A 13,393-nucleotide genomic window follows, 5' to 3' on the forward strand; every position below is an offset into this window, starting at 1 on the left:
TCCTCATTATGGTCAACGCTTATTCTAAATGATTGGAACTACATTGCATGGCCTCCACAACTTTTCATGCAACAATAGAAAACTCCGGCAAAGTTTTTTTTACCCATGTCATACTAGAGGTCCTCATATACAATAATGTTATTGCCTTTACCAGCGAGGAGTTCCAGGCATTTTTGAAGTCGAACAGCAACAGGCACATCTGGATGGTGCCATACCGTTGTCCAATGGTCTAGCAAAATAGGTGGTAGAGACATTCAAGAACGGAATGGAGAAACAGCCAGTGGGTCCCATGGACATTTGCTTGGCTCGATTCCTGTTTGACTACTGAACCATGTCTCACATGAGAGGTGCCCTGGCAGAATTATTGATGGGACAGCGACTGTGGGCAAGGCTGATCCTGCTATTTCCCAATTTGGTGGGGAAGATGGAGTCCAAGCAGGAGAGCCAAAAGAGGAATTACAATGACAGGAGGCTCGAGAGAACGTATAAAATAGAAGATGCCGTATATGTACAGAACTTTTAAGATGGCTTCAGTGGGATCCCTGGAGTCATGTTGGAGAAGATCTGTCTCCTAGAAAGTCAAGGTCCAAGGAAAGGCTTTGAAAAAGCACCTGGACTACCTGAGGAATAGAGAGCACATTTCCCGTAGGAACTACATCCTCAACAGCAGTCTCGGTCACCTCTGGCACAAGGTCTCAACCATCGGTGACACTAGGGTCATTCCATCATGAGATCTGAGATGGGGGCTGAGCAGACTCTTTTGCCTCCGGAGGCCAGCACCAAGGACGAGCCCCCCTCCCCAACCCTCAGGCGCTTATTGAGGAAGCGGAGTTCTGCAGTCCACTTCATGCCCCAACCACAATCCAGGTCCACCTGGCCACAGACTCGAGACCGAGTGTCAAAAAGTAGAAGAGGCCCATTTCTCACTGAGTGAAGAGGATGAAATAGATTTAAGAGGGATGTTATAACCCTCATGAAGACCATGGGTGATCGCTGATTGTCCTCCCTGTAGAATATGAGTTGTCATGTTGAGCAGGTGGAGGCCCACTCAGCTGGGGCCAGCAGAGCCTTAAATATTGACCCCAGATCCGGACCGGCAGTTCCCGATAGTCTTGGGCTGGGATAGTTATTTTGATCGCTGTGGCCTTGTTTGTGTTGGAGAATAAACCTGCTTTGCCTTTTAGCCTGTGATTCCTGGGATTATTACAGATGCCATTTCTATTGATTGTCAAGAGGAGATGGCTAGACTTACTCTTTGGAGATCATTCCCCAAGCACTTTTGTGGCACAAATGTTACTTTCCAATTAACAACTTAAGCCTGGATGTTTTTCAGGTCTTGTTGCATGAAAGTACAGACCGCTTCTTTATTTGATGAATTGCCAATGGAACTGAATCCTGTGAAGTTCCACATCCTCACTTCAGACCTTGTGTGCAGTTCTGGGATCCACATTGTAGGAGGGATGTGATAGCAGTGGAAAGGGTGCAGAGGAGATTTACCTGGACGTTGCCTGGGCTGGAGAGTTTTAGTTGTGAAGAGAGATTAGATAGACTGGGATTGTTTTCCTTGGAGCAGAAGCAACTGAGGGGGTGACATGATTGAGATGTATAAGATTATGAGGGGCATAGATAGAGTTGACGGGAAGAAACATTTCCCCTTGGTGGAGGGATCAATGACCAGCAGGCACAGATTTAAGGTAAGGGGCAGGAGGTTTTGAGGGGATGTGAGTAAAATCTTTATCACCTAGAGGGCGGTGGGAGTCTGGAACTCACTGACTGAAAGGGTGGCGGAGCAGAGACCCTCATAACATTTAAGAAGTATTGAGATGTGCACTTGTGATGCCTAAGGCATACATAACTATGGGCCAAGTGCTGGAAAATGGGATTAGAATACTTAGGTGACTGTTTTTCACTGGCACAGATGCGATGGGCCAAAGGGCCTTTCCTGTGCTGTCAGACCCTATGATGGAGGGAAGGTGAACCAACATCAGGAGTAGAAACCCTGAAGGCGTGAATTCACCAGTTGCTGGATTGGAGGATTCTCAAACGGGGAAATTGGGCTTTCACCAGCGTTTGACACCCTGCTCACCCAAAACGTGCAACACAGGGCCCTGAGTGAGTGAGTGGGGCGGGGGGTGGAATTTGAAGGCTGCAACAGGCTGCCTAAACCAACAGGGGCCGCTGCCACAGAGAGGCGCTGCTCCCCATGGTATAACGGGACGCCGAAGGAAAGCCCAGCACACTCAGTGAGTGAAGTGAAGTGCAGGGGGAAGCGGGAGTCACTGCGGGACACGCGTGTACACATCAGACAATCCGGAGCGTAGTGAGGCGAGGATGTACGAGGAGAACCTGACTTTGCACAGACCCCGCTATGGATGTGAGTAATATTGTAACTGAGTGTTGGTGCACTGGGACACAGACAGATGGTGAAGCGCTCGCTCGCTCGCAAGCCGCCTCGAGCTACTTTATATCCACAGCACGCGACTCCCGGGCAAGTCTGCAACAACTTTTGCCACATAAATAAATACAAAGATGCAAATGATAATTGAAGCAGCCTCTCCTACCCTGGCAGGACCATTCCAATCCTGCGGTATTAAACCAACCGAGGCCGTTGCTTAAAATTTGGAAAACGTGTCTTACAGTTTTTGAATCTGAAGGTTTTTTTTTGGGTGTTGAGTGCACTTCACAAGGGGGACGTGTCTTCAGGTTTCCGGTTTCCTCTCGAAATGACTTTATGTTTTGTCTGAAATCTTCGCTGCTGTTTGGAATCTGAAACGTGTTCGGTTGTGTTTTTTGTTTTACCCCTCTCCCAAACTTTTTCATCTGCCGTTTGCAAACTTTCTAGCACTTTTTTTTGAGGGAGAGTTTCCCTCATGGGTGTGTGGAATTGGGTCAGAGCAGAGGCGGCGGAGGGGGTGGAACCGGATTAAAGTCTCCTGGAGATCACCGGCCTCTCGCTCTTTCTCTCTCACTCACACACCCGGCCAGGGTGCGGCTCTGCTTTAACCTGCCCTTTGAACACATGTGAACAGCTCCAGCTTTGTATTATGGACACCACACATGTCTGTGACCTCTAATTTTCAATAGCATTCACTAGGACAAATAAAGGTGTGCACAAACTCCACCACTTTAATTTTTTTTTAAAGGGGCGGTGAGGTTGACATTGCGAAACCAAAAGGGTAAATGACTTTCAGCCACCTGTTAACGAATTTGCCTGTTTTAAAGCCTTCGATCTCACAATTTCGTTAGGCGATAAGGGGACAGCAGTAATTTTCTCACTTTTTAAAGAATAACACTGTCAGGCCCTTGCTTTCTAATCTCAGAAAATCACTCCTCAGGAATCTTCCTATAATTATTGGTGAGACCATACCTGGGGTATTTCAGTCTCCTTACTTGAACAAGGATATGCTTGCCCAAGAAGAATTCAAAAAATTCACCTACTGATTCCTGGGATGAGAGGGATTGCCTGACGATTGAGTGGCTTGACACGAGAGTTTTAGAAAAATGAGAGAGAGACTCTGTGTAATACAATTGAACATCATTGAAACAAAATTAGTAAGGGACTTGATGGGACGGAAGTTGAGATCATGTTCCCTTTGCCTCTGTCGTCCCCCGGTGTGCGTGTCTGCTGGCTGTTATCCCTACCTGTTAATTGACCACCTCTGGTTTCATAATTTTGGCTTTCTTGGGATTAACCTTTAGTCTCAAGGATCCTGGAAGAGTGAAGCGTTCCCAAGAATCCCAAGAAGCGTTCCCAAGGGGCAGCAGGGTAGCATGGTGGTTAGCATAAATGCTTCACAGCTCCAGGGTCCCAGGTTCGATTCCCGGCTGGGTCACTGTCTGTGTGGAGTCTGCGCGTCCTCCCCCTGTGTGTGTGGGTTTCCTCCGGGTGCTCCGGTTTCCTCCCACAGTCCAAAGATGTGCGGGTTAGGTGGATTGGCCATGCTAAATTGCCCGTAGTGTCCTAATAAAAGTAAGGTGGGGGGGGGGGGGTTGTTGGGTTTATGGGTATAGGGTGGATACGTGGGTTTGAGTAGGGTGATCATGGCTCGGCAAAACATTGAGGGCCGAAGGGCCTGTTCTGTGCTGTACTGTTCTATGTTCTAATCTGTACGTACTCCTCCTTAGTCTCAGTCTGGAAGAGAAGGTCACCAACATCTTGCATAAGACAGTTGGATCTGGTGAATTTAAGTAACTCTTGTGTTAGTCTTTGGTGGAAGACAGAGGGAGAATTGTTAAATCCCTCCTGGAGAGGGAGGGTATTGTCCATGTGTATTGGTGTCCCCGAAAGGTAAAAGTGAATTTATATTGGCATTCCTCATTCAGGGCAATTGGCCAGAACCCATTGTTTATACCAAGGACTGTGAATAAGCATACCCGAGGGGCTTGCTTCATCATAGTTTCAGGGCTAGGAGCAACGGTGGTAGCTGTTAATGACTTATTTTTTGTTAAGCTCCTGATAATCCACAGCTAATGTCAAGATCCACCAAGTTTCCTCATGAACCATATAGGGGAAAAGAATGGGCAGTCGGTGGCCCGTTGACAGGTTTGGAACCGTTCCTCGTCTTGTAGATTTTATGAATCTGGAAAATTCCGACAAAACATCAGAATCAGGGGCCTGCCATTTACAACTGATGAGAAATCTCTTCACTCAAAGGAGTGTTAATCTTTGGATATCTCTACAGTCGAGAAACATAGAAAATAGGTACAGGAGTAGGCCATTTGGCCCTTTGAGCCTGCACCACCATTCAATATGATCATGGCTGATCATGCAAATTCAGTATTCCACTCCCGCTTTCTCTCCATATGCCTTGATCCCTTAGCCACAGAGGCCACGTCCAGCTCCCTCTTGAATATGTCCAATGAACTCGCCCCAATAGCTTTCTGTGGTAGAGAATTCCACAAGTCCACAACTCTCTGAGAGAAAATCTTCCTCATCTCAGTCTTGAATGATTTACCCCTTATTCTTTGGCAGTAATCCCTAGTTCTGGATGTCCCCAACATCGGGAACATTCTTCCCGCATCTAGCTTGTCCAGGCCCATCAGGATTTTATATATTTTGATGAGATTCCCTCTCGTTCTTCTAAACTCCAGTAAGTACAAGCCCAGTTGATCCAGTCTTTCTTCATATTTAAGTGCTGCTATTCCAGGATTTAGTCTGGTGAACCTCTGATGGACACCCTCAATAGCAAGAAGGTCCTTCCTCAAACTAGGAGACCAAAACTGCACATGATACGCAAGGTGTGGCCTCACCAAGGCCCTGTATAACTGCAGCAAGACATCAAATCCTCTCACTATGGAGGCCAGCATGCCATTAGCTTTCCTCACTGCCTGCTGTACCTGCATGCCAACCTTCAGCGACTGTTCCACCATGACACTCGGGTCTCATTGCACTTCCCTTTTCCTTAACTGCCACCATTCAGAGAATAATCTGCCTTCCTGTTTTTGCCACCAGTGGTTAACCTCACATTTACCCACATTGTATTGCATTTGCCAAGTATTTGCCCACTCAGCCAGCATGTCCAAGTCACCTTGCAGCTTCTTTGCTGCATCCTCATACACACACTGCCACCCAGCTTAGTGTCATCTGCAAATTTGGAGCTATTGCATGCAATTCTTTCATCCCAATCATTAATGTATATTGTAAACAGCTGGGGGGCCAGCACTGAACCCTGTGGTATCCCACTAGTCACCGCTTGCCACTCTGTAAAGGACCCGTTTATTCCCAGTCTCTGCTTCCTGTCTGCCAACCAGTTCTCTATCCACGTCAATACATTACTCCCAATATGGCACTGTGGGACAGCGGGGTGACATGATGGCACAGTGGTTAGCACTGCTGCCTCACAGCACCAGGGACCCGGGTTCAATTCAACCTTGGGTGACTTATTGTGGTGTTTGCACGTTCTCCCTGTGTCCTGGTGGATTTCCACTGGGTGCCATGGTTTCCTCCCACAGTCCAAAGGTGTGCAGGTTGGGTGGATTGGCCATGCTAAATTGCCCCTTAGTATCCAGGGATCTGTACGTTAGGTTAAGAGGTTATTGGGATGGGTGGAGAAATGGGTTTGGGTGTGCTCTTTCAGAGGGTCGGTGCAGACATGATGGGCCAAATGGCCTCTTTCGGCACTGTAGGGATTCTATGATTTCAATACCAATTTTGAGTTTTAATTTTGCTCATCAATCTTTTGTGTGGGACCTTGTCAAAAGCCTTTTGAAAGTCCAGATACACAACATCCACTGGTTCACCCTTGTCCACTCTACTGGTTACAGCCTCAAAAAACTCCAGAATATTTGTCAAACATGATTTCCCTTAAGTGAATCCATGCTGACTTGGACCAACCCTGTCCCTGCTTTCCAAATGTTCAGTTATTTTGTCCTTAATAATCGACTCCAGCATTTTCACCACCACCGATGTCAGGCTAACCGGTCGATAATTCCCCGTTTTCTCTCTCCCTCCTTTTTTTATAAAGTGGGGATACATTAGCTTCCCCTCCAATCCATTGGGACTCCTCCAGAGTCTATAGAATGCTGGAGATGATCACCAATGCCACTGTGGATGGTCAGTCAGAGAGGGACAGATTTGTGAATATTAAGGAAATGAATCGCGGGGGGGGGGGGGGGGGGGGGATGACAGGATGTAAACAACTGAGCTAGATCAGCAATAATTCTGAATGGTATTTCAATAAACGACTTACTCTTCCTATTTCTTGTGTTCTAATGGTCAAAATAGAATAATAAATAAATGATAACATTAACAGACTCTCTATTAGTGTAGTTGTGGTAGGGGTTAAATAAGAGTATAGACATTTTGGGCTGCTCAATCCTCTCAATGTTATTTGTTTAAGTAGGTAAAACTGAGCAATTTGGAAAACATTCATTTTGCAAACTTTGGACTTTAACCCTGGATTTTGGCATGCTGATGTCAGCACACGTCAATCCTTCTGGTAGTTTGTATTTTGCTTGCTGTTTAGGATTCTCCAAAATATTTTTGATATTTATCTGTTAAAATGCATATTTTAGGCATTGTATGCATGCAACATTTACAGGTATATTAAGATTCTTAATTCTTCTTCACTGTCCCAGCCATAGATGTGCAAAGTTTTGTTAATAATTTGTGGATGTTAGTTAGTCAACTCTCGGGAGAGCTATGTTTTGATTACTTTCAGTGGGTAAAAGTTGGGACTGCTGTGATCATTTTTTGACGCCATTTAATTTAAAGTTCCAGATAATTTCTTGCTAATATGTTTCTAATTTATGTTCAAAGGATTTCTGTTCTGCCACAAATGACTTGTATTTATATTAAGAAGTCTTACAACACCAGGTTAAAGTCCAACAGGTTTGTTTCAAACCCGAGCAGAAGGAGCCGTGCTCCGAAAGCTCGTGTTTGAAACAAACCTGTTGGACTTTAACCTGGTGTTGTAAGACTTCTTACTGTGCTCACCCCAGTCCAACGCCGGCATCTCCACATCATTGTATTTATATGGCACCCTTAATATAATAGAATAGAATGATTCAAAGCCTTGCGAGCAAAATAAAACAAAATATGACACCATGCCACTTAGATTTCATTACCAAAGAGCTAGGTTTTAAGGACTGTCTTCAAACAGGAAAGCTAGGTAGAGGGGGCAGTAATTTCTTATCTTTTATATAAAATTTAGAGCACCCAATTCATTTTTTCCAATTAAGGGGCAATTTAGCGTGGCCAATCAACTTACCCTGCACAACTTTTGGGTTGTGGGGGCGAAACCCATGCAAACACGGGGAGAATGTGCAAACTCCACACAGACAGTGACCTAGAGCTGGGATCGAACCTGGGACCGTGGCACCATGAGGCAGCAGCACTAACCACAGTGCTGTCCTGAGGGGGGCGGTAATTTCTGAGCTTGAGTCTGAGGCATCGAAAGATGTGGCCACCAAGGACGGAGTGATTAAAATCAGGGATGTTTGGAGTCCAGAATTAGATGAGTTTGAACATTGTGAGGCTGGACAAGATTAACCAAGGAAGCCCCATAGTGCGGTGGAATCTGAGTCATTAAATGGTTTCAAGGAGATAGATATATTTCTGATTTTTTTTTAAAAATGGGTTAAAGGGATATGGGCAAGAGGTGGGGAGGTGGATTTGACACCAGGAAGAGATCAGCCATGATCTGATTGAATAGCGGAGCAGGCTCGAAGGGCTGAATTGCCTACTTCTGCAACTCCTACGTTCCTTGCAATGAGGAGGAATTTGGCAAAAGACAAGAATTTTAAAATCAAGACTCTGACTGGGAGCCAGTTTAGGTCAGCGAGCATGCGTGAAAGGTGAATGACTTGAATTAAGACTCAGACAGCAGAGCTTTGGATGACTAAGTTTGGAGGGTAGAATGTGGGAGACCAGCCAGGAGTGATTGGAATAGTGAAGAATGGAAGCATGAATGAGGTATTCAGAGCAAATTAACTGAGTTGGCTGAAATTGGGCTTGTGGAAATAGGCGGTCTTCGTGATGGCTTGAATATGCGATTGGAAGCTAATCTCGGTGATAAATACGACATTGCAGTTGAAAACAGACTGGTCGAGAGTCACTGTTTAGTGTCACAGAGGGGTAGAGTTGGTAGTTAGGATTTGAAAAGTTTGGAGCAGGGAGCAAAAACAGTGGCTTCAAGTCTCCCCTGTATTTAATTGGAGGAAATTTCTGCTCCTCCTGTATTAGGCGTCACATAAGGGGACTGATAACTTAGCAGCAGTGGAAGATCAAAAGATGTGGTAAGGTAGAGCTGGGTCTCAAAAGCGTTCATGTGAAAACTAACCATGCTTTCGGATGATATCGTTTAGGGGCAGCATGTACACAAGAATTAGGAAGGCCATGGGTTGATGGCTGGAGGATACCACCAGAGGCAATGATACAGAAGTAGGAAGAGAAGTCATCAGTGCAGGAAAATTCTGGGCCTCAAGCTTTGATCAATCCGTGCTGCCATAGGAATCTGGGGCGAGGTGATTGACATTGGTATATAAAAATTTCAATCATCTATCTTATGTCTATTTTTGAGAGAAACATAAAGCACAGGTGTGACTGATATCAAGAACTGTGGAGTTTACTGACATTGGAACATTAGGCTGTGGAGTGAGTAATTAGTTGATTAAATGAACAGATCATGTCCTTTTATGTCTGGGGCCTTTATTATGACACTTCTGCAGTATTCAGTGGTGTCTGATTTTCGCACTGTGGAAGAAAACATTTGTGTCAATTAACAGATTTGAATATTTTATTTAGGCAAATGTTTTTTCGCCAATTAATGCTTATGTATATTGTGTAAGTAATTATTATGACTAGATTAAATGATAATTTCAAAGGTGAATATTTTTAAGTCAATTTTTTGGTATATTGTGTACCAAATTTTGAATTATACATTTCCTGTATCTGCACTACAAATGCTTACTTAATTATTCTTCTGCTTCCCATTCTGTTGAATACTGAAACATGAAGACAAAGACAAGATATATTTGGTCCTTTTGAATTAGCCGAATCTCAGCCGGTGAAGTATTTTACGGTGCTGAGCCAAATAGGGGAAAGAATCAGTTGCTATTTGCTACAATCTTCACTTTTTTTTGGAAGGATGATGAGGACAGATGAGGGGCTTCATTGTGATGCTCTCTGGATACCCTCTGGACTACCGGAATAATAGCGACCAAGTAGGTACTGGAAAGTGAGATTTGTCCTGCAAACCCCAGCCAACATTCTTGCCAGTGCTCCTTGGGGGGGGGGGGGGGGGGGGGGGGGGGGGGGGGGGGGGGGGGGGGGGGGGAAGAGCTAACTTGAGGGAGGTATGAATGACTGTATCCCAGCAGGCCAAATGACCCGCTCTCGCTTATTAAAAGAGTGATTGAGAAGACTCTAATTGCACTAAGAGCCGCTCGAAAGTCCACCACTCTACTAGGCGGTGCGCCAAAGACTAGTGGTTACAACTCTACCAGAATACCCAGTTTCCCTTTGACAAAAGAAATATCAGGGACATGTATGAAGAGATAAAAAAGGCAACCTGCCTAACAGCAAAGAAAACCCCTCTATATCAGAAACAGAAGGATGGGACTGATGGCAATAAATGGTTGCAGAGATGGTGGCACACTACCCTGAGTTGTACTCTAGGGAGAACACAAAGCGAAAGCACTAGAGGCTGTAGAAAGCCCACCCGTCATGGCAGAGCTGGATATTGAGCCCACAGTGGAGAAGCTTAGCAAGGCTATTGACTCAGTTGCCATGGGCAAAGCTCTAGGTGCAGCTGCTTTATCACCTGAACATCTTCAGTTGGGGAAACTAGCATGCCTGCAGCATCTGCATAACCTTCTCTGCTGCAGAGAGAGGGCAGTGCCCCAGCATAGCCCCGCTGAGCATTAAGGGGAATAGTATTTGCCTGTTTTGCCATTGTCAGATTGCAGATCCTGTTTAAATGCATCTACCCTGAATCCCAGTGTGGTTTCAGAACTGGCAGAACTGCAACTAACATCTCCTCAGTCCAGCAATTGCAAGAAATATGCTGTCTATAACATACGATGAACGTCTGAGGATCGTGGGATTATATTCATTGGAGCTTAGGAGGTTGAGGGGAGATCTAATAGAAACGTACAAGATAATGAATGGCTTGGATAGGATGGACGTAGGGAAGTTGTTTCCATTAGCAGGGGAGACTAGGATGCGGGGGCACAGCCTTAGAATAAAAGGGAGTCATTTTAGAACAGAGATGAGGAGATATTTCTTCAGCCAGAGAGTGGTAGGTCTGTGGAATTCATTGCCACAGAGGGTGGTGGAGGCCGGGACATTGAGTGTCTTTAAGACAGAAATTGATAAATTCTTGATTTCTCGAGGAATTAAGGGCTATGGGGAGAGAGCGGGTAAATGGAGTTGAAATCAACCATGATTGAATGGTGGAGTGGACTCGATGGGCCGAATGGCCTTACTTCCACTCCTATGTCTTATGGTCTTATAACAAAGGAGACAACTATATATTGCCTTCATCGATTTTGCCAAGGCATTGAACCATTGATCAGAGGTGCTCTATGTACGTTTGTGGAGAAAAGTGGCTGCCCAGCAATGTGGCTAACTGTGATCTCTTTCCATGGCAACATGATGGGTAAGGTCAGCTAAGGTGGGGCAATACTGGAACCCTTTGAGATCTGCAGTGAAAGCAAACATGGTTTTGTTCTGGTACTCTTCGGCATAGTCTTCCCTTTGCTGCTATCGTATGCATTCAGGTCATCTACAGAGGTTGTCTGCTTGCATGCCAAAACTGATGGAATAGATGTTCAACCTTGCTTGCCTGTGATCCAAGGCAAAGCTGCGCAAAGTCTTCGGGCAGTGTGTTGCCTATACTGATGCTGTCACACCAACGTTCCATACTGAGGTACACTGTCCATGGCAAATGGGCGCTTGCAGAAGTTTGGTCTGTTCTTCAGTATCAGGATGACCAATATACTGGTCCAGGATGTTGCCATACTGTCATCCGTCAGCACTGACAAAAGTGACGCTGGACATATTTCCAGGCTCCACAATTAACAGTAATCTGTCACTTGATGCTGAAATCAACACTAAAGGTGTGACTGTCCAAGCTCAGGAAGAGCATGTGGAACAACAGCAACCTGACTGAACACCAAACTGTGGATCTACCAAGCTTGCATCCTCACCGCACAGCTCTGCAGTGATCAGACTAGGAAAGTGTATGCTGCGCAGGAGAAAAATGCTGAACAGTTTCTACCTTCATTGTCTCAAATGCATCCTCAGCATCTCTTGTCAGGGCAATGTCCCCAACTCCGAAGACCTGGAATGTCAATTCCTCAGCCTAGTTCATTAGATGGGTGACAACCATACACCCAAAGACCTTCTGTACAGTGGACTCGCCACTGCATCTTGACCTCCTGCTACAAGAACATCAGCAATCAAGATATGAAGTTGGTCGACAAGGACGTTGAGCACTGGGCAACAGTCATCACTGGGAGACGGTCACTAATAGCCATGATCTGGAAGAAAGTCATAGAAAGAGCCGCGAAAAAACAGAAAGCTCAGCTGGCCGAGAAAAGAGACCAGCGAATTGTGCACTTTCTCAGCCTCCTGTCTTCCTCTGCAATAGAGGCTCCCAAGTCAAACCAGACAATGTTTAAGAATTGACCATTGTGGTAATATGACTAGAGGTACTACGGTACCTGGGAATGTAAGCTACCATTGGTGGAGAAGGCTCGCTGCTCATTGGTCCAAGTGTTTGCCTTTTCATTGGTCAAGACGTAAGGTAGCTCCGCCCAATGAGGCGGGGTATAAGAACCCGTGTTTCCTAGCGGCCATCCTTCTTTCTGTACTCGAGCTGCTGGGGAAACGTCTTGTAGAATAAAGCCTTCAATTCGGACTACTCCTTCGTTTCAGTGGTTATTGATCGCGCATCAATTTAATCTACAAGTTTTTAAAGGATGGAGCTCCGGATAAAGCCGGAGAGTCTGCGACTCAGCCCCCACGCAGCTAACACAGCAGCCACATTGAAGCACTGGCTGGCCTGTTTTAATAGCTACCTCAGCACGACGGAAAGCGTACCGACGAGGGAGCAGAAGCTACACATCCTCCACTCGTGCGTCGGCACCGCAATCTACACGCTCATCGAGGACACGACCGACTACGACGCTGCCATGGAACTGCTTAAAGGACACTTCATCCGGCCGGTAAATCAAGTTTACGCTTGGCACTTGCTGGCCATGAGGCAGCAGATCCCTGGTGAGTCGTTGGACGATTTTTACCCAGTACAAGTACTCCTTGTACTGGGGAGGAACTGCGGCTGCCCGCAAGTTTCGGCTAGCGAGCACACTGAACTCCTCATCCGAGATGCCTTTGTTGCGGGTATGCAGTCCCCACAAATCCGCCAGAGACTGTTAGAAAGGGAAACTTTGAGCCTCACGGAGGCACGGGCCCTCGCGAACTCTCTAGATGTTGTGAACAGAATCGCCCGTTCATACGCCCCCGACCGCGCGCCGGCCCCCTGGGCAGCGTGGAATTCAGCCTCCCTCTCTCCCACGGACTTGGAATCACCCCAGGCCTGCGCCGCAAGACGTCCTGAAAAACCCGCTGGGCCCCGTTGTTATTTTTGCGGCCAGGCGAAACACCCCCCGACAGCGTTGCCCAGCCCGATCGGCAACGTGCAAGGGCTGCGGGAAGAAAGGCCAATTTTGGGCCGTTTGCCAGGCCAGGGCAGTCGCTGCGGTCCCGGGCAGCGACCGCGGGACACCAACCCACCCCCCCCCCCTCTCCAAGGGCCCCGTGCGGCCCGCAAACTTCTCTGTCCCCATCCCCCAACACCCCGTGTGGCCTCTGGGCGCTGCCATCTTGTGCTTCCCACGCCACGTGCGGGGGACGGGTGCCGCCATTTTGTCCATCCCCGCCATGTGCGAC

The 13,393-nt window shown here is 46.6% G+C and overlaps 1 protein-coding gene across 1 annotated transcript in view; it reads left to right on the top strand.

The window, feature by feature from the left end:
• The first annotated feature begins 2,217 nt into the window (after positions 1 to 2,217).
• Positions 2,218 to 13,393, top strand: part of iqgap2 (IQ motif containing GTPase activating protein 2) — a 407,995-nt gene continuing 396,819 nt past the window's right edge. Inside the window, exon 1 of the mRNA XM_038805522.1 lies at positions 2,218 to 2,374. Coding sequence (XP_038661450.1) covers positions 2,332 to 2,374 — 43 coding nt within the window. The 5' untranslated portion in view covers positions 2,218 to 2,331. The remainder of the gene's footprint in view (positions 2,375 to 13,393) is intronic.

Source organism: Scyliorhinus canicula, chromosome 8, assembly GCF_902713615.1.
Source record: "Scyliorhinus canicula chromosome 8, sScyCan1.1, whole genome shotgun sequence".
NCBI lineage: Eukaryota > Metazoa > Chordata > Chondrichthyes > Carcharhiniformes > Scyliorhinidae > Scyliorhinus > Scyliorhinus canicula.